Source organism: Lynx canadensis, chromosome E2, assembly GCF_007474595.2.
Source record: "Lynx canadensis isolate LIC74 chromosome E2, mLynCan4.pri.v2, whole genome shotgun sequence".
NCBI lineage: Eukaryota > Metazoa > Chordata > Mammalia > Carnivora > Felidae > Lynx > Lynx canadensis.
The window spans coordinates 10401175-10419271 of record NC_044317.1 but is presented as its reverse complement, the minus strand read 5'-3'; the positions used below and the strand labels follow the sequence as shown (position 1 = coordinate 10419271).

General features: G+C 45.4%; 1 protein-coding gene across 1 annotated transcript in view; it reads right to left on the bottom strand.

The window, feature by feature from the left end:
* ADAMTS18 (ADAM metallopeptidase with thrombospondin type 1 motif 18) overlaps positions 1-18097 on the bottom strand; it is a 139600-nt gene that overhangs the window by 73636 nt on the left and 47867 nt on the right. Inside the window, exon 4 of the mRNA XM_030299518.1 lies at positions 1802-2084. Coding sequence (XP_030155378.1) covers positions 1802-2084 — 283 coding nt within the window. The remainder of the gene's footprint in view (positions 1-1801; positions 2085-18097) is intronic.

Here is an 18097-nt window from a genome sequence, read left to right as displayed (position 1 = left end):
TCAACTAGTTTGTAAGAGGTAGAGTGCAGGTACCACCTTTATGGTGGCCATGGCCTTTGAGAAGAGACCTGGAAGTCTCAGGATGTGGGGCAGACATGATCCCTTTAGTTAATGGAGAGTGACAAGTCCAAGGGTTGCTGGGAGGGAACAGGACATTTAAAAATGTAATACTAATATGGAGTTACTTTCATACTTTAACAAGTGGTACCGTCATTATAATGGTCATAACAGCTCTCCACGGAATGAAAAGATCAAATTATTTAGAATTAGATATAAAACCTCAGGTCAGGCACTTTGATAAGTGACCCTGAGTCTCCGTTTCCTCATCAATGAAAAGAACATACTATCCATAATACCAGTCCTAAGCCTGCTCTCAAAATTAGCTTTGATATCTATCAAACACGTATCAGTGTCACTACGAATATCACCACTATTAGGAATACCACTATTATTTCAAATCCATGCCAAATAGGTGTGCCCTAAAAAGGATATTTCTGTTAATACCCCAAACCCCAAAGACCAACTAAAATGGTAGAGACATGATATTTCACTGTTGCTCCCCATCAATAGCTCAGGGTTACTAGTTCCTCTTCTCCTTGGGTGGAACCATCCAACTTCTATCCAACTTCTCTATCCAACTCAGTACTCCTCTGCTACTCGTGGCTACTGAGCCTTGGAAATGTGTGTGACGCCACTGGTGAAACTGAATTTTTAATTTGAATTTGAATAAATTTCAATTTAAATTAAGAAAGCAACACTTGATTCAGTTCTGGAGAAACAAGTATGTTTGGAACAACTTGAATATATAACTCTACTTTTCCAACCTTAAATGTTATGAAATCCAAATACAGATTAGGTATGTCTGAGGAAAACTTATTGTCTAGATTGAAACTGTGCTCTAAGGGTTAAATACTAGATTTCCAAAACATCATGTAAATTACCAGATAATAACTTGATATTGATTACACGTTGAGATATTTGTAATATATCGCGTTAAATAAGATACATTATTAAAATTCATCCACCAATCTTCAATTTTTTTTTTTAAAACATGGCATTAGGACATTTAAAACTACTTTTGGGGCTGACATTGTATTTCTATTAGACACCGCTTGTCTACAAAAGGCAAAAGGTTGTGCCCAGGTCACAAACCATGCCCAAGGGTCGCTGTATCTCACTGTCACACCTACTGAGGTGCCAATGTTCTCATATCTCGTGAAGCTATGTTTCAAGAGCTCAAAAAGAACAAACACCCAACTACACCATCACTGGAAGACTGGCTACTTTTCTCATGAGCATAGAAACTAAGATGATATGGGAACCCATAACTAAAAAGTAGGAGATGCTAAACAAAAACAAACAAAAACTTATCAAGATCTTTCCTAGTGGGGCACCTGGGTGGCTGAGTCAACTGAACGTCCAACTCTTGATTTCGGCTCAGGTCATGGTCTCACGGCTCATGGGTTCAAGCCCTGCATCAGGCTCCTCACTGGCAGTGCAGAACCTGCTTGGGATTCTCTCTCTCTGTTCCCCGTCTGTCCCTCCCTCACTTATACTCTCTCTCTCTCAAACTCAACTTAAAAAAACAAAAATCTTTCCTAGTTTAATCTAGAAGAATTAAGAACTGATCACCCAGCTTTTGCCTGACACAGATGAATACTGGTCCACCTCTAAGACTAATTTCAGGGGATGCTTAGGGTAGCCCCATTTTAACCTGCAAAATCAACATACCCAGTGGCACTCAAGAAAGACTATGGAGGGCCCACATAAGAACAGAGTAAGAAAAAGTTTCCTTACATACATTTCTTGCGTCGCCCACAAAAATGCTGCTTTTGCAACCTTGGGTGGTGATGCTCTCTTTCTTGACTCCGAGATGTGTGGGGCATGTGATTCGGGGGGTGACCAGGATGATGCCCGCTGGAGCCTAGGTAGCCATGGCAACGCTGGACCTTCTCCTCAGCCGTCCTTTTGTACAGTACGTGAGGATGATGCCCTGCAGGTGCACTGTAGTTATGTTCCTGGGCCAGCAGCTGAGGTAACGGGGAGATGAGGAATTCATTTTTTCGGGTCCTTATTAGACCTGACTAAAAACCAAACACACAGAAAACATTAATGATTCCATGCATCTCTTGTTTTACATGGTGATTTTCAGTAACTTTATTGGCTACTTCCTGTGTGTGGGCACTATACTAAGCAACTGACATGACTTATCTATTTTATATGTACCATTAGCAGTTACAATGTTATTACCCCCATTTTAGAGAGGACGAAGCCGAGGCTAAAGCAGTTAAGTAGGAAAGCCAGCACTGGCCTTATAGGGACAGAAAAATAATTTTCCTGTTACTTTTCTAGGTTCGTGGGTCAGACCCCATTGATGAGAGAGCATAAGGCAATCTGAGGGCAGAGCAAACGCTAACAATCCCCTCTCCCCCGACCCTAGGTGGGATATGTGTGATATTCCTCGGACACTTCCAGCTGTCCAAGAATAAAGGAAAGGAAAGAAAACAAATGGTTACATGATACAGATCACAGTCATGAAGGACATGAGTCTCCATGTGTTTACAAATACCTTGGTAAATTATGAGAGAAAGGCAACCTTATCAGTAGCCTAATCTCCAGAAACCTATAGACTCAGTTTCCTGGAGCCCTAACATCACCGTCCCCTCCATAGTGATGTGGGGAACAAAGGCAAGAAGGAAATGGCAGGTAAATACTCAACACGTCTCCGGAGGCAAGGGAAACAAAAGCAAAAATGAACTATTGGGACCTTATCAAAATAAAAAGCTTCTGCACAGCGAAGGGAACAATCAGCTAAACTAAAAGGCAACCTTCAGAACGGGAGAAGATATTTGCAAACGATGTATCAGATAAAGGGTTAGTATCCAAAATCTAGAAAGAACTTATCAAACTCAACACCCACAAAACAAATAGTCCAGTGAAGAAATGGGCCAAAGACATGAATAGACACTTCTCCAAAGAAGACATCCAGATGGCCACTGACACATGAAAAAATGCTCAACGTCACGCGTCATCAGGGAAATACAAATCAAAACCACCACAAGATACCACCTCACCCCTGTCAGAATGGCTAACGTGAACAACTCAGGCAACCACAGATGTTGGCGAGGATGCGGAGAGAGAGGATCTCTTTTGCATTGTTGGTGGGAATGCAAACTGGTGCAGCCACTGTGGAAAACAGTATGGAGGTTCCTCAAAAAACTAAAAATAGAACTACCCTACGACCCAGCAATTTCACTAGTAGGCATTTATCCAAGGGATACAGGTGTGAAGTTTCAAAGGGACACTTGCACCCCCATGTTTATAGCAGCACTATCGACAATCGCCAAGTATGGAAAGAGCCCAAATGTCCATCCATGGATGAATACATAAAGAAGATGTGGTATATACGTACAATGGAGTATTACTCGGCAACCAAAAAGAATGAGATCTTGCCATTTGCAACTATGTGGGTGGAACTGGAGGGTATTATGCTAAGTGAAGTTAGTCAGAGAAAGACAACTATCATAGGACTTCACTCATAGGAGGACTTTAAGAGACAAAACAGATGAACATAAGGGAAGGGAAACAAAAAGAATATAAAAACAGGGAGGGGGACAAAACAGAAGAGACTCATAAATACGGAGAGAACAAACAGAGGGTTACGGGAGGGGTTATGGGAGGGGGGATGGGCTAAATGGGGGAAGGGGCACTAAGGAATCTACTCCTGAAATCATTGTTGCACTATAGCCTAACTAATTTGGATGTACATTTAAAACAACAAAAAAATAAAATAAAATAAAAAGAATGGCAGGTAAAAAATAATTTCTTTATAACCTGCAGCCCATTGACAAATACTTGAGGCAAATACAGAGTAAAAGGTTTCTCCAGGAACCCCCTACTGTCATAATATTAATGGCTTACTAGAGGAAAAACAACCTTAGCTTGACAATAGCTACGCCTCCAGTATCTTATTAATCTTCTAAATTTGACATATGAAAATCCCTTTAGGAACTTCCTCTGGACTTGATCTCCTCCAACTGCGGAGTATATAATCAGTCACTCCTCACAACCCCAGGGCAGCTCTTTCTGCCCACGGGTCCTGTCCCTGCACTTTAATAAAATGACCTTTTTGCACCAAACTCTCAAGAATTCTTTCTTGGCCACAGGCTCCGGACCCCAGCACCTTTCCAAAACCCCATCACCGTTGTAATAAAAGATTAACAGGAGAAAAACAGACATTTAATAACATGTATACCTTCCGTATATATGGGAGTTACCCAGGAAAAGTGACGAACTCCCCAAAAGGGCCCAAGACACCACTTTGTAAATAGTGTCTCTAGCTAAAGGTACAAGATGTTGAGGGGGTGATGGGGGCGGGAGAAGGGCAGTCATGCGAGGTTACGAGAAGCTCAGAAATAAAAAAAGATAGGGTCGTGATGCAGATTGAAGTCTTGGCCCTCTCCATGACAAGTTGCTAGAGGTCTGGTCACCCAGACCAATGTTCCTGGTGCGGAGAGGGAGACACCCCCACAAATGGAGATTTCCCTTGCAGATGTAAATGTCGCTTACAAAATGGCAACTTCTGCTCAGTTTACAGAGTGTTTCTTACGTCTGTAGTTTCTTCAAACAATCAGCCTAAAATAATCCTTATGCCCAAGAGGCATAGTTTGGGGCACTGGGAGGTCTCTACTCTCAGAGGCAATGCCCTCAGCCACTATTCCAGACTCTTCACTACTAATCTTGACATGTGTGACTCAGGGCCCCGCCCCCTGACATCCTAGAGCCTCTGCCTCTACGAGGTGGGGGACGCGGCGGCAAACACTGGGCAGAGGGGGGCAGTTTGACAGCAGCCCCGACCTCAAGGGGCCCACGTCAAGCGCCGGAAAAACCGAGACCTTCCATCATGGCTCCACAAGCGCTAAGTAACAGGCTGGCGTGGGTGACGGAGGAGCGAGGGTGCTCATGGTCATCCCCATGGAGGGGCCTGGGGCTGCGTGATCCAGAGACAAATCTGCTAAAATGGAGAGGCAAGAGTCAACGAGGATTTCAGCCACCTCTGCTTTGACCTCAGTCTGTCCTTTCTAATCGATGCAACTCTTTCCAGCTTATCTCTTTGCTCAGGCAACAGACCCAGCGGGCCAAGGATCCTGTGGGGACTGAAACGCCCTCCTCAAGCAACAGGGACTGCCCTGAGCCCGCGTGACTGACTCCAAGACCAGGATCGATTTGACCTTCACTGCCCACCTGCAGGTACCCACTGACCTTTGGCCCACGTTTTCCTTATATAGGCTGGAAGTATTTTCAGCACTTTGGAGCCAGTCTCTGAGACGTGAGTCTCCTGTCTTCCTGGTGTTAGGCTCAGTGAAATAAACCCCTTTCTTATTTCCCCACAGTTCATCTCTCTGCCTCGGGATTTGGCCAGTGGTGAGTGACCAGACCCGGTCGGTTTGGGAGCCCTGGAGCCAACCACCGTTTTGCTTTCCAAGTTCACGGCACAAAGCGTGTCTCTTGGCACCAGGTATTTTAGCCGGAGCGCACCCGGGCCTTCCCTCCCGCACCGCCACCCTCTCTCTTCCTGCATTTGGTTCAGAAGTTCCTGGACACCCAGAGCCAGGTAGAGCAAGAGTGGTCTGCAGTTTCAGTCTGCCCAGGAGCTTGTCGGAGATGCCAACTCAGGAGGCCCCCCCAGTGGCTCAGCTGGTTAAGCATCTGAGTCTTGATCTGGGCTCAGGTCATGATCTCACAGTTTGTGAGATCAAGCCCCACAGCAGGCTCTGTGCTGACAGTGCTGTACCTGCTTGGGATTCTCTCCGTGTCCCTCTCTCTCTCTCTCTTTCTCTCTCTCTGCCCCTACCCTGCGTGCTCGCTCTCTCCAAATAAATAAGCTTAAAAAACAAAAGGAGAGACGTGACTCAGGTCTTGCCCCAGATCTGCTGCGTCAGAGTCCTCATTTTATTTAGATCCCCTGGTGATCTGTCGGTCTGTGAACCGGCCAGCAATTCTTGAACTCTGCTCAACATCGGAAACACCTAGGGATCCGAAAGGTACGTGCAGACTCCCTCACTCCCAGGCAGGATCTCGTATCATCAAAAACCAACTCTCTGCCCTTGTGACCCATGCATCAGAACTTTTGTCTTTAACCTCTCAGATGACTATCCCGATGCACCAAAGACTTTGTGAACCAGTCCTCCTAGACCTTAGCTTCTTCATGAGCAGAATGGGGAGATTCCTTCCCAGCCCGATACCTTACAAGGCGACCTAGAATCGCCATTGCAGAAATCCATCATACGTTCTTGACCGCGGCCGTCTTGATGACTGAGGATGATGGACGATGCATGACTGAACCAACACACACTAAGTGCCAGGCAAGTGCCAGCCACACGACTGTGCAAGAGATACACAAACACAGCATGTGGTTTGCTGGGGAAACAGACGCCTAAAAATTCAAGGATGGTACCAAATGCGAAGGGGGAGTCGGGGTGAGAGCAGATTACTATGGGAGCACAGAGGCGTGTGTGGAGGGGCGGCACCAGATGGGCTGTGCCCGGGGCCTGATGTTAGCCCGATGTTAGGGTTCAGCTTCCCATTCCTAAAAGAAGTCCCAGAACCTGTGGCTTGGTCCTGATTTTCCTCCCCCTACAGAAGGGTGTTGCCTTCTGAAAGACTGTCTTATGGAATGTAGCCGCACTGACTTATTATCTAGAACTGGGACACGGACAGATGCCTTCCTTGGCTCAGTCAGCTCACACTGAGCACCGAATTAGCAGCCATGTTCTAGGCACTGGCATAAAGAACAGAGGCACACAGGCAGTAGAATAGTTCACATTCATATTCTCGTGGAGATCCAGGGAGAAGAGAAATCGACTGGCAAGATAAAAATTCAGATAAGTGAAATCCCACAATCCAGGAATCCTGTCCGTCATTAAGTTCAGGCTGGATCTCAGAGTGACCTGCCCTTCCCCACCCAGTCCAGGGTCATGCTGGTAGGTTCTTCCGTCGCTCATTTGGATACTTTCTGTTGAGTCTCCCCAAGCCACCTGCCTCCTCTCCAATATGGTCCCCTGGCATCAGCAAGAGCCCTTGTCCAATGTAATCAACTCATTCCATACACTCAGGTATTGATCTCAAATCCAAATCTCGTTTCTGGGTCCACAGGCCCTGCATACCCTGCCCCGTAGGGAGCAGGGCAGCTCTCCCTCCCTTCTCACCTTTCCCAACAGGGCATTTAGTTCACTTTTTGAGGCTACAGTGTTCTTTTACTTGAAGGGGAACAGAATTAGCCCCAAACATGCCTCTTGGGCACAAGGATTATCTTGAGCTGGTTATTTTTACCCATCAGCCCACCTAGGAGAAGCTCTGAAAGCCAAGAAGAAGTTACCCTCCGGTCAGAGACGTTTGCATTTATAAAGGAAATCAGGACTGCAAACTCTTCTCAATGGAGAAGGTGGGGACTTCAATCTGCACAACAACTGAGCCTCTGCTGACTGCCGGAGGCCTGCAGAGGCCCCATAACTGCCCCCCTCAACATCTTCTTCTGTCTTTAGCTGGCCTTGATATTTAAGGTGGGGTCTTGGGCCCTCCCCACACACACCTGCACATACTTTTTCTTTGACCTCTCATCTCCTGCTCCCAAAGACCTGCTTGGCTGGTGCTTATGTCCCCTTCCCCTCAAAGAAATCACACCCATGGCCCTGTTCCTCTCCCACTTCCAAATTCTCAGAGGCCACAGTTCCTTTGCTCCTGCCTACCTACAAGGATGGAAACAAACATAATGCCCCCCTCTCCCCGCCACCGTGCACTAAAAGTTGCAGGTACGCTCTGGGACAGCAGGAGCCACACCCACCGGCATCCCTGCTGTGAGTCACACGCTATCAGCCAATCAACACTTGTTTATTAGGCGAGGAATGTCTGTGGCCTAAGCGAAGGCAAGGAACTCCGACCCGGGGCCATGCTGAGGATTCGCCAGCACCCCTTCCCCCTGAAGCCGAGGACACCAGACGTGGGAAGTGACCTGGGAGCAAGTCAGTCACCGCAAGGCTTTATTGAAACCCTGTGAGGAAATCTCAGCTGGAAGCAAAGGCAGAATTGGGTCCCTCCGAGGTGGACCTTGGCCTCCCAGGGCCCCCACGCCTTCCGTGCACAGGAAGACCAAAGCCACCATTTACAGTGCCCAGTAGACAGAGTGAACAGTTGAAGGTGGGGGGAGGGGTGATTTACCCACAAAAGCCCGCCTGCCTTACTAACTTCCTAACCTGGTTAAACTAATATCAAAGCGACTGAAGCCACTTAAGTGCCGTAACTGGGCCAACCGGTTTGGAGGCCTTTTCTCTCTTCTCCCCATTTCCTGAGCACCTTAGGCAAACCCAACGCACAGTGCAAACTCCTGCACTGGGAAAGCATTTAAAAAAAAAAAAAAAGGAAAACCGAAGCATTGTCAACCATTATCTGGACCAACACACTGGGGCCACACAGTCCTCTTATTTCTCAGTTCAGAGTGACAAGGACAAAAATCTAGAATAATTCTTCAACACACAACAAGAATTTCACAGCGCTGGATATGAAGGAAGAAACGTACTCTTTTTGGCGTTTAATCTGATGGAAAACATTGGAGTCTGACCAAATAAGTACATTTTATGGTTTAAAAATACAGACCCAGCACCTCCAAAAGGAGCCCTCCGTTGAGGTGTGGAATGTGGGACGCAATCTTGACTTACTGCAACGTTCTGGTTCCAACAGTGATGAGGGAGATGCCCTCCGGTGGCTTCCGGTTAAATGGAGGCGGGAGGGATCAAACAAGAACACAAACAGGTATGAAATATTCCTTTGTGCCAAGCACGAGGGGGACAAAAGGGGGTTCTGTGAGAGAAGATAAGGGCAAGGGCAAAGGGTGAGGAGCGGGGGTGGGGGGGGAGGTCATAGGAGGCCTTGCTGAGGACAGGCATTTTCATGAGACTAGATCCCTTTCCTGGCAGGGGAAGTCTGGGTGGATCTGAGGAGGAAGAAGCCGGGAAGGGACAGGAGGGAGCAGAGACCCAGTGAGCTACCAGAAGGATGGAGCCCAAGGACGTGCTTAGGCGTCCCCTAAGCTCAGCTCCAGAATGACAGCAAAGGCCTCACATCCGTGGGGAGGCGGATGTGCTAACACTGACAGCTGCCCCCAGCTACCCACCCAAGGGGACTCCTCTCCCTCAGAGGACAGAGGAAGCCAGAGATAAAGAACCAGCTGCGCCCCCTTCTGGACTGGATACTGTTCCCACATTAAGCGTCAACCTTTTCCAGTTTCAAAGACCTAGAAACCCTGTCACATAACTTAGCTGCTCAATTTAACAATTCAGTGGCTACGGACCAAGAGCCAATATCCTACGCAGGTCACAGTTTCCCACTTTACACTTTGAAAAAGGAGATACTGTAAGATAATATGCTTTGTTAGCAGTTGTTTCCTGTCTCATTTTTTAGGTTAATTTTTTTATTTAGAGGGGAAGAGGAGAGAGGGAGGGGCAGAGAGAGGGAGGGGCAGAGAGAGAGGGAGAGAGGGAATCCCAAGCAGGCTCCGTGCTGTCAGCACAGAGCCTGATGCAGGGCTTGAACTCACGAGCCGTGAGATCATGACCTGAGCTGAGATCAAGAAACAGACGCTTAACCACTTAACCGACCGAGCCACCCAGGCATCCCTATTTCCTATTTTGGATTTCAATGGCCAAATAATACATAAAGGACACATGCAGGGTATAAATCATACGTCAAGAAATTGCCTTTTACAACACCCTCCCTACAACACCCTCCCTCTAGGTCCTGTTTTTAAATTCTATCAAAGGCTTTAAACTTAACACAAAAAGGGAGACTGCAGATTCCAGAAAGGACAAGGTCCTTGTCCTAAGTGACTCGTACCCCGGCACTTATACCTAAGAGTCAAAAACTGATTCAATGGATTAGTGATGTGACACAATATAGCTTAAAGAAAGGCCGTAAAGTAGTAATAAAAAGACAACCCCCATGGGCAGTACCAAAATTCTCGTTCTCTTTTTAGGAAAGACCAATAGAATAACAAAGGACCCCCCAGGAGGCTGGCTGGACAAACTACTGGCAAAGATAAATATATTTGTGGTTATCAAAAATCAGTTTAATTTTCACTTTTTAATTTTTAACCCATCACTCACCTTGGCAACAACAAAAGAATATTGTAACCTCAGTCAAGACATCACATTCTTGTTTTTAAAAAATTATTTTGTCCAAACAAGAGCACCAAAGAATAAATAACCGACTGGTTGCCCAACATGTATGAGGATCCCCCAAAGAGGAAACCTCGCAGCTCAGAGTAAGCGAAAAGCTTGAGGAAGCATAGCAAATATGAAACAGGAGTCCATCGTCCAGGGGTTGGAGGAGGAGAGAAAGCAAGCATCAGAGAAGTGAGGGACTAGGCAATAAGGAAACGCTGAGAAAGTCTTTAATGGGGGAAAACCACTGGCATGAGAATATCTTGGAATTTTGTGAAGAAGCGACAAAAATCAAGATAAAATGGAATGGCACAGAGACCATGTAGGAGGGAAATGCTCAACGTAAAAATGAAATAGACGAGAGGTAAACTTGAAGTTCTATTGCTTGCTAACTGGGCATAAGCACTCTGAACTTCTGGTTGCTTTCCCCCCACCCCCCCACCCCCAATCTGTAAAATAGGAATAAACGTACCTCTAACTTGGGGTTTTCTCACTGATCAAATAAGTGAATATTTACCAGGCACTGCGCTAAATTGTCAACCGCTCCATAAACAGTAACATAAAACATAGAGCCGTCGTGACTTTCAAAAAAGAAATCAGAGACTTGAGATGACAGAAAAATTGTTTACCCGGGTTCTCGATGAGAAGAAGTGGGACTATCTGGACCAACGATCAGGCTGAGGAGACAAAATCTGACATTCTTACGGCAAAAGAATACTGACACTGATAACATCCTCTGTGCTCTACAAAGCACACAATTCCAAGAAAACAAAGCAGAACTTTTTGCCATCTGCATCTACACAGGCAGAGATGGTTTAACAGACAACTCAGACAGGCCCCCACATGTGGACGTACCTTTTGAAAAAAGAATGTATATTCAGGATTCCCTATTATGGTCAGAGGGAGTGGGAAATCTCTTACATTTGGGGAGAAAAAAACCAAAAATATACATGTCAACAAGAATCTGGCATTTCCCATCCTTTTTTTTTTTTTTTTTTTGACAGCAATATTACCATCAACTAGATTCACAACACAAATATGATTTAGAAGGGGATTTAGGTTTTCCCGATTCACACACACAGTAATCGCCCTCCAAAAAACTGTAAAGCCAGCTCACAATGCACATTTAATCAGATACTATCAATATCCCCCAACTGCTCACAGCCTGGGGAGAGAGGAGACCATGAAGCTAGGAGTCACAGTTTTTTCGATTCTGTGGCAGTTAAGTGAGAGACTGGTTTATCCTTTCTTACTCCTGAAGAAGTTGACAGACCTCTCAGATACGGACACAAATCAGATCTAGTCCCTGCTTTGTAAAATGGGAATAATAATATCACTTCCCTTAGAGGATTTTTAGAGGATTAGAGGAACTAATACTTTTGAAGTGCTAAGAACAGCTTTGGCACAGAGAGACACGTAGTACATGTTTATTATTATCATTATTCCATGTGGTTATTTGAGGGAACAAAGCAGAGAAGTCATGTCGTTTTCGAACAGAGTATAGTTATCCTAATTTTGCCCTTCAATTGGGCCTGAAATTCTGAGGTGGCATAAGTATTCTGTTTATCGAGACAATAATGGGAGGACTACACAAGGCTTTAAGACTGGCAAAGAGACATATTAATGGCGTTTTTGCAAATGTAACTGAAGATATTTAAAGACAGGAGAAATCATGGATTTTTTTCACCTTGGAGAGTTGCTTAACTCAAAGGTTCTACGTTTTAGTTTTGACTTGTTTGTTGGTTTCTTTCGATGGGGACGGGAAAGACAGAGGGCAGGTGGAGAGAAAACCACCGGGCTGCTCCTCGTCAATGACCCCTTTGGCCCCACTAGAACTTTTTGCCACCTGCATCTACACAGGCAGAGGTGGTTTAACAGACAACTCGAACTTCTGGTTGCTTCTCATCTACACGTTTACGGGTTAAAATGTTGAAACCCAGCGTCGGTCCACTGTGAACACCCCATCTCTTATCCAGCGGCCCTCTATTAAAAAAAGGCAGCAACATGGGGAAAAGGATGCTTTGATTAGCCCCAAGAATAAATGGAATGTCCCTACTGGGAGGAAAAAAAAAAAAAAAAGCAAAGTTGCCTTTCTGGAGAATACGGCAGAATGCACCATGACCACAGATTACTGTTCCCAAGTTACATGCTGGCCACATTCAGCGAACACCTGAGCGGATCACTCCAGATGTGCCCTGAGCCCCCTGCCTCTGGTACACACGGGTGCATCACTGAGCAAAGACCAGTTCTCCCGGTGATGCCTGACCTCCGCCAGGCAGGGGAAGTCTCCATGTCCTGTCCGTCTCTATGGCTTTCTGAGTCGTAATGCTAAGGATGAATTAGCAAGAAGAGCTAAAAAAAAAAAAATCTTTCTGCAGAAGTTCTTCAGATTGCCTGGCTTTTTTCCCCCCCTCTTTCCTGGCTTGGGGTGTCTTGACTACTTCTTCAAACACTCCAGGAAGTAGAGCCCAGTAGACTTTTCTTTTGGGAGGAGACCTCCTCACTGTTAGCAATTCAGGGAAGGATTCCTTCAATACAGAATGGGCACCCGTGCCTCAGAAAGAGCCCTTGCTCATCAGCCAGCGGGCCTTACGTACAAAAACTACGGTCCCGGGGGGTGTCAGTTTCTTCAACCTGGGTTCAGATCACTAAATATCACTTAAAACTTCACTGCCCCCATCGGGGGGACCTTTGACATCCCTAAACTGACGTATTTAAGAGCACAACTGGAAAGGCGAAGCTATCACACCTCACAAAGTCGACAGAAGCCTATTTCAATTGCTACTTTTGGAAGCAGCCTCCAAGACAACCGACTCAGTCATAGCCAGAGGGGGAAAAAAACCTCAAAAATCAAAGATTACAACAATTAGAACGACTCCACATCAGGTCCACACTTTACCCAGTCCACATCTTCCACTTCCAATTCCACCCCCCCACCACCACATGCCTTCTGTTTCCTCCCCTATGTGTAGATCTTTCTGAACTTCCTTTTCCTCCTCTGAGATTTCTCCCTCCCTCCCCCCACCCCCGCCAGCATCCACACTCCCAAAACTAACATCATAGCAAAAAAAAAAAAAAAAAAAAAAAAAAAAAAAAAAAAAAAAAGAACTAGCCTTTGCTTTCCCTTACACTAGACAAATTTGGCTCCAAAACAATATTAACTAACATGGCTTTGACCATGTGCAATGGTTTAAGCTACTGACACAAAGATGAATCGACTCTTTCCTCCGAGTACTTCAACTATAACCGTCTGTACTGGTATAGAGGATGCCATTCTCGCGGCTCTTCAGAGAGGTTAATAACATATTGATGAAATCTATTCATGTGGCTAATTAAAAATATGCCTGTTGAAATAAACACTTAATGACTTCAACAGCCCAAATCTCACGAGACCAGAGTACAGGGATTCACAGTGCAACACTGGGTTGGGATGTATAAGCCCATTCGGTTCCCATTTATGCCTGTGTCCATTCTCATAAGGGTAGAGACCTCCAAAAAGCTTGTCTTTTTTTTTTTTAATGTATTAATGCCAAAATGGTTGACACGCTTACCCTATTGTATGTATGTTAGTATTAATTTCAAAAAAATACACAAATGCTCATAAACGCACATAATTTTTATAAGCAGCCTTAGAAAGAATCTATGTTTCAACATTTAGTAATTAATCCAAGTGGTTAATAATGATCAGCAGAGGTTGGGGAATGTCTCCTTCTCCTCCTCTCCCCTTTCCTTTATTGTCCCACCTAGAGGAATAATTCATTGCTTCCTATGTACCAGACAGTCTACAAGGCATCCTATCTGCAAAATCCCACCTGTCGCACAGCTCAGTTTGATGGGTACTTCCATTAACTTCTCTGTATCTCGGGGCTGGCTGACCACACAGCCTCTGCTCGCTCTTAACCACACATCCAGTTAGGATTCAGGAAAAGTTCCAGAAACGCTGTACTGTTCAACTGAAATTTACTAAGAGTACAACTCAAATGTTTTCACAAAAATAAACGAATGCATAAATGAATGAACATACATGTGTGAGGTGACGCGTTAACTAACCCGAAGAGGGGGACGGACGGTGTATGTGTATCAAATCACATCATATGCTTTAAATATTTTACAACTGAATTTGTCTAGTATATCTCCATAAAGCTGAAAAAAAAAAATCCACACAAAACAAGGGTTCCGGAGAGGTTATGACTTTTGTGGGGAGTACGATGGCAGCCCATGCCACTTACTCTGAAGGTGGGACTCTTGGCAACTTCTGAGCTGGCTTAAGGTAGGTCCTAACCTCCCACCAAGATGGATCCAAAGGACATGGAGAAATACTCATAGATTCAGCTCTCCAGAAATGAAGGCTGGGGTCAAATGGCACTAAAATCAGAGTCATCCTTTTGACTTCCCCTCCCCATTTTCACACCGAAGAGGGGGGTGTTCGACAGTGTCACTGAGAAAGCTTCTCCGTGGATCTAGAGGGAACTGGCTCAATTGTCCTCTGGAGTGTAGCCTTCCTGGACATCACTGATCTCGTTCAAGATTTCCTTCTGCCAAACTCTGGTTTCTTCCCTTCTAGTTTACTGCAAGTGCTTTGACGGCAGGCCTGGGACACTCTGCTTTGCAACCACTACGGCAGGTCCTGCCTGTCATCTTTGGGAAGGACATACACAGAATAATAAGAAAGGGAAACCACGTCTTCCCAGCTCCTCAGAAAGCTAAAACATGCCCTGACAATAAGAACAGATATCAAAGCTGCATGACCCTTACAAGCAGTTTGGTCATGAAGACCTTCTCATCTAGGGAAGACTAAGGAGGGAGCCATTCGACAGTCTTGTGTCACATAATCCTCTGTGCTCCAGCCTTTTCTTGAGAATCAGATAGTTTCAAAGGAAGCTTAAGAAAGGATGTCATTTGGAAAACACATGACTACCATAATGGCTGTTGGTTAACTGTGAGGGACCAAGCAGAGATAGCTAGCAGGTCTGGATTTAATAGAAACCAGACTCTCCACCAACTTCGCATGGGACCATGCCCCCAGCCTCTCCCCCTAGATCATTCCAGGCTTTGGTGCTATGTCGGCTAATAAACAGTCTTCCTTCTTCACATGTCATGTCAGCATCCTGTGGAGGGAGGGGCACGCTACATGTCTGAGAAGAAATAGTCATAACTCATATCCATCGAAGTCATGTTTTTTAATGTCAGTTTCAGAGGTTAAACTTGGGCTTCCAACCTCCAATTCTCATTTTCTCTAACGATGTCTTACCAAATGAGGCATTATGTGGTTAACAATGTTGACAAATGTCAACACACGCTTGATCTCTTGAGCTCCCAACGCTGTCCTGCCCTGTCTTCTCATTCCAGTTTGGTCATGTAGTGCCACAGGTCCAGAATAAAGCGGGGGCCTCCTGTCTTGTCTCTCTGTTGGCAAGCCCTACCCTCTCTCTCTCTCACTCCAAAGTCATTTTTCTAAAGCATCACTTAAAACAGGACACATTTGGGGTGCCTGGGTGGCTCAGTCGGTTAAGCGGCCGACTTCGGCTCAGGTCATGATCTCGTGGTCTGTGAGTTCGAGCCCCGCGTCGGGCTCTGTGCTGACAGCTCAGAGCCTGGAGCCTGTTTCAGATTCTGTGTCTCCCTCTCTCTGACCCTCCCCTGTTCATGCTCTGTCTCTCCCTGTCTCAAAAATAAATAAAACGTTAAAAAAATAAAAATTAAAAAAAAAAAAACAGGTCACATTTGTGCTCTAAGATGAGAGCCAAACAAAGAAATATGGATTTCAAACTGCTTTGCAGTCCAGTCCAGTCCAAATCCAGCCCCAGTCGCCTCTCAAACCATCTTCACTCCTTTGTTATTAAACTCTAGGTACACTGGCTCCATCGATGTTCCATCAACAGGACAGCCCAGCTCCCACCCGGACCATTGTGATTACTGTGTCCTGCTTCTAGAATGCTCTATTCCCAGACACCTCCCTTAGTTTTGCCGAAAAGCTGCCTCTTCAAACCACCCTATAAAACAAAGCAAATATCGCCATTCTCTATCTCAGTCAGCTTTATTTTTCCATAGAGCCCTTATCCTTACTTGATGGTCTATCTCCTAGCTATTTGCTTTTGTGTTTCTTGGTTGTTGCTCCCATTAGTTCCATAAAGCCTGGGGCTTGTGTTTCTCTTGCTCATCTCCGGCACGTGGTAGGTGCTCTGTAAACATTGGCAGAGTTAATGAACTAGAAATAAAGCAACATGGGGCGCCTGGGTGGCTCAGTCGGTTTAGCGTCCGACTTTAGCCAAGGTCATGATCTCACCGTTCATGAGTTCAAGCCCCGCATCGGGCTCTGTGTTGACAGCTCAGAGCCTGGAGCCTGCTTCGGATTCTGTGTCTCCCTCTCTCTCTGCCCCTCCCCTGCTCATGCTCTCTTTCTCTCAAAAATAAATAAATGTGAAAAAAAATTAAAAATTAAAAAAAAAAGAAGGCAACATGCTTAGTACTAAAAGAGACATAAAAATAGGTAAGATATTAATGCTTACATTTAAGGATGTTTCTCCTTTGGAAGACAAACATATAACCAATTAATCAGATAGATTATGTCCCTCTCCTGATTCATCATTATGATTTATTTACATGCTTCTCTCGTAAGCTTCTTTACCATCTTGCATGTTACTACAGCACTTATGAAAGAGAGGTATATGCTCTTGGAACTTAGCTGGCATTGGCATGACACTCAACTCACGCTGAAGGAATGAGGAATATACAAAATTCCATGGGAATGCAAAGTCAGACCACCTCTGAGAATGATATCAAACTCTTGTACATTCAGAAGTGGCTGAGGGTTTTGAAGGGAAAGCCACAAGAACCCATCTATGTTATAGAAAACTGGCAAGGGGCACCTGGGTGGCTCAGTCAGTTAAGCGTCCAACTTCGGCTCAGGTCATGATCTCACAGTCTGAGTTCAAACCCCAGGTTGAGCTCTGTGCTGACAGCTCAGAGCCTGCTTCAGATTCTGTGTCTCTCTCCCCCTCTGCTCCTCCCCCACTTGTAATCTCTCTCTCTCTCTCTCTCTCTCAGAAATAAACATTAAAAAATACTTAAAAAAAGAAAAAGAAAACTGGCTAGACCCAAGTTGTAGGGATTCTGCCTTCCCTAACAGCGGAGGATATGCTCATTTGACACTCTGTATAGGCTGCCTGCCTTTTTTGTGAAACAGGCCAAAAATTTAGACAATAGAAAATTATAAAATTACACGTTAAGTAACATCCAGTTTATCAACTCATGATACCATCATTGCTTCAGATTGCTTTCTCAAAGAGCCTAAGCATTCCAGATACAGGCATTTCAGTACTGAAATCTAAACTGTCAATACCAAATCAGTTCAGATTGGTATTTTCACAGGAGCATCGCTATCAAAACTCTAACTCCTTGCTAGTGAAAAGCAATCATCAGGAGATTATCGGCACTCCCTGCTATTTATATTCTCACCATGCACACTTCCTGGGCTCCTGAGTGTGGAGAGTAGGGAATCTAGGTAGCGGATGTCTAATACACATTTGCCAAAAGGAGTGATGGTCCTAGAAGAAACAACTGGCACGTGTCCTGTGACTCAGCCAGAGCGGCACAAACAGAGTCTGCCTCGATTTGCGAGATGGCGCAACTCGTTTGGGGGGGGGGGATTACGTGACGCTCCTCCATTCCCAAGGCTGCTGCCCCAGGATGCACGGCATCAGGAAGACAGATGTTTTTCCTTGTTTCTGTAGTGGTGATGGGTTATGTCAAAGTCTCCACCCCACTTTGCCCCGCCTTCTTTGGAAATGACAGCACTCATTTGTTTCAAAGGTAGCTGGAGCTGGAAGCCAAGCCAGTAACCAGCTGTCAGAGATGTGATGAGGTACGCCACGTGGTGCCCA